Source organism: Gracilinanus agilis, chromosome 2 (genome assembly GCF_016433145.1).
Source record: "Gracilinanus agilis isolate LMUSP501 chromosome 2, AgileGrace, whole genome shotgun sequence".
Taxonomy (NCBI): Eukaryota; Metazoa; Chordata; class Mammalia; order Didelphimorphia; family Didelphidae; genus Gracilinanus; species Gracilinanus agilis.
This window is the reverse complement of record NC_058131.1, coordinates 451,254,663-451,258,172: the sequence shown is the minus strand read 5'-3', so window position 1 is coordinate 451,258,172 and position 3,510 is coordinate 451,254,663. Positions and strand designations below refer to the sequence as shown.

Sequence of the window (3,510 nt, the reverse complement as noted above, 5' to 3'; positions counted from 1 at the left end):
TCTTTCTTTCTTTCTTTCTTTCTTTCTTTCTTTCTTTCTTTCTTTCTTTCTCTCTCTCTGTCTCTCTCTCTCTGTCTCTCTCTCTCTGTCTCTCTCTCTTCCTTTCTTCCTTTGTTTCTTCATTGCAAATCCTGAAGCAAGGAGATGGAGCCAAGAACAGCAGCCCAAACTTTCTAGAATGTAAGTTATATGTTCAAGCTGAACAAAATGGCACACAGTCCTTGAGGAGAAGGAGCGGAGCTTGTTTTAAACAGTGACCATGGTTGCTAACACTATATTTTCAGTGAGGAAAACACATATTGAACTATTCTATCTTACTTATATAACTTGGTAATTAGATTATTAGTTATAACATTTGTTGACTAAGGGACAATGATACAAAGTTACATAATATCTGTTTTCCTCTGAAGGCATTAATCATTAATTTATTTATGTTAATGACTCAGGAAGGCAATCCAAAGCAGTAAAGCTTCTGGGAACCTCAATCTAACTAGACTTTGGGTTCAATAGAAGCTGTTTCCCTATGAAAAATATGCTTCCCTCTTTCCCTGGCAATGATTCTTTCACTAGAAGACTTCTACATATCCATTCTCTTTTCATAAAATACTCCTTTGAATCCAGTGCATAGTTCCATTCTTTCTCACACGTGCCCAATTTCATTCCCATTTTCATATGTAAAGTTTGAAGATTTTGTTAATATTTACAAAGTGCTTTCTTAAATTTAGATGAAAGTTCTTTTAGAAATATAAAATAAATCTTATTTATCTTAATCAGATACTACCTTAGATATTCAAATATTGGTTCTAGATTCATTATCGAAGAAGATAAACTTACACTTCCTGTCCACAAATCTTCTCTTTCTCCTGAAAGTTTGGCATAAACGAATATCTCTTCTCCCATTTTGAAGTTCAAGTATTGGCAGTCTGGTCCTTCATAATTTCTTATGGCTACTGCTCTGCTTAGTAAAGCTATGTAAAAAAATTAAAGAGAATACATATTTTAAACTCTAATATTGTAAAATATCCTACCTCTAGTCTCTTCTCCCTCCAAGCCATACTTTGTATCACTTGCCAAATTAATCTTTCTAAAACATTATTTTCACCAAATCATTCCCCTATTTTAAATTTCCAGTGATTTCCTATTGCATATCCAAAATTTTTCTCTCACTACTATTCAAGTCTTTTTAACATCCTCTGAACACACCATATTTCTTGCGATTTTGTGTAATTTTGTTTACTCCCTACTTGTGCCAAGACTTTAGAGGATAGATAATAAAGCATGTTATTCGTCTCTTGAAAGAGGGTTGGATGGTAGGTCAAAAATATAAGTTAAGTATGTTGATATGGTAATTGCATTGATTTGTTTTGCTTGACCAAGTTTAGTTTTTACAAAGTTTATGTTTTTCCATTTTTTAATTTGCGGGGAAAAGGTTAGGGAAGGATAATGCCACCAAAAAAAACAGAGAGAGAGAGAGAGAGAGAGAGAGAGAAGAAATAAAAGAGATCACTGAAACATCCTAAATGTATAGCTAGAAACATGAGTTCAGAGGAAGTTTCAAAACACCTTTGAAAACAACATGTTAAATTTGTTATTGTTCAATCGAGTCTGACTTTTCATTGAACCTGTATGGAGTTTTCTTGGCAAAAATAATTAGATTTGCTATTTCTTTCTCTGGTGGATTTAGCCAAACAAAAGTTAAATAATTTGCCCAGGGTCATAACGCTAGTGAGTGTCTGAAAATAGATTTGACCCTCAGGTCTTTCTGACTCTAAGCCCAACACAATATTGTCAGCTTAATGGTAGATATAATTAATGAACCCCTTGGGAGACAGGGATACTAAAATTTTATATAGAGATACATATATAAGCATACCAATTAAAGTCATGGTGGCTCAAACATATTACCTTTTTAAAATTGTTGGGAAAGTAATGAGACTAAACAATGGTTAAACATTAAAATGAAGCTTCTGTTGTACAAATCAGAAAAAGTCCAAATGCAAAGTAGTTTAATGTCATTATGTATGCCAGTAAATGAAAATGAAAACATTATTTTCATTTTCATTTTTATGCTATGTATTTATGTTGCTATTTTCAATAGCATTTAAGAGCTAAAATTTAAGGAAAAAAATCAAACTTACTTTCACATTCCACATCTCCGCACTTTTTAAACTCTGCCAGAAGTTTTGTACTCTCTAAGGTCTTTATCAAGGAAATGATTAGAAGGAAAATTCTGTGAACACCAAACTGTCCCATGACAAACTGAAAATAGTAATCCAGAAAAAATAGTATTCAGAATGTATTATTTATACAAAGAATACTGTCTCAAAAATAAGAGCTGCATTTTTCATTTGCTGTAACAAAAAGTTTTTTAAAACCTTTGGTAGATAAATTTCCTTCTCTCTTCCAGTTTAGCTTCCTGGATAAATGCTCTCTTTCTCAATCTGCATTGACAAGTATTCAGATAACACACAGTATTTAATTATTAACAGGTTTGTTTACTTTGACTAATATTTTTATAAAGGCAACCACTATAAATGTCTCATTTAAAGCTACATTGCTTTCAGCCTGGATTTCTTCAAATAAATAACAACTAAATCTCCTCTTTTTGGTCTTTAGAAAATTCAATCAATGAGTATTAATTAAATACTTACATGTGATAACTTGTCAAAAGAAAATGATCTATTTTTCTGACTATCATGGAGAAAGCAGCTAAAATATAAAATATAAAATAAGTAAATTTTTAATTATATTAGATGGTATGCTTATTCCTTCTTAATCTAAATTCAAAAAATTGACTCAATTAGACTTGAGTTTCATACTCAATGGTTAAAACATGTCAAGAAAAAAATTTTGTGGAATTAATAAATAGGAGTAAAGTGTCATGTTTCAATATCTAGGAAATACTTTTAAAAGCTCTCCCTTTTTTGCAAGATTTCAGTACATTTGCTCAAGTTCTAAAATGAATTCAGTCTGTGGGATAACTCCATTAATATCTGAGAAAACCTATAAAGCCCCAATCCCCAATAGTGTTTAAGACAAGACAAAACAAAACAACAAATATAAAATTACTGGAGCTAGATGAGTTTTTACAAAACAACCCCCAATATTACCAAAGGGACAATTCTAGACAAAGAGAAATTACTCCAAATACCACCTATGAATGGTAATTATCTATTCAGAAACTTTTCAGTATAAAAAATAAACAACTTGATTCTAAACTCTGGAAATTGTACTGCTAGAAAGAAAAAATTATATTTATTCAAACTTGGGTAAGAATAATACAAGCTCTGGGCTAGAGCTCCAGGGGACTTTTGGACCAACAGCAACAGAAAGAAGAGGGGCATGGGAATCAGAGAGATTCTAGATTCTCTACTGTAGGATTAGTAGCAGCTCATGAGGAAACAACTCATGGTAGCTAAATTGCACATAGATTTGAATTGCTAGACTTGAAATTAGGAAGAATGGAGTTCAAATCTAGCCTCAGACACTGAGAAAGTCACTTAACCCTTA

The 3,510-nt window shown here is 31.9% G+C and overlaps 1 protein-coding gene across 1 annotated transcript in view; it reads right to left on the bottom strand.

Moving 5' to 3' along the window:
* Positions 1-2,253, bottom strand: part of MIA2 (MIA SH3 domain ER export factor 2) — a 176,023-nt gene extending 173,770 nt beyond the window's left edge. The window contains exons 1-2 of the mRNA XM_044664782.1: positions 2,139-2,253; positions 835-968 (exon numbers count right to left, since the gene is read on the bottom strand). Of these exons, the coding sequence (XP_044520717.1) occupies positions 835-968; positions 2,139-2,253 (249 nt within the window). The remainder of the gene's footprint in view (positions 1-834; positions 969-2,138) is intronic.
* Between the last annotated feature and the right edge of the window lie 1,257 nt (positions 2,254-3,510).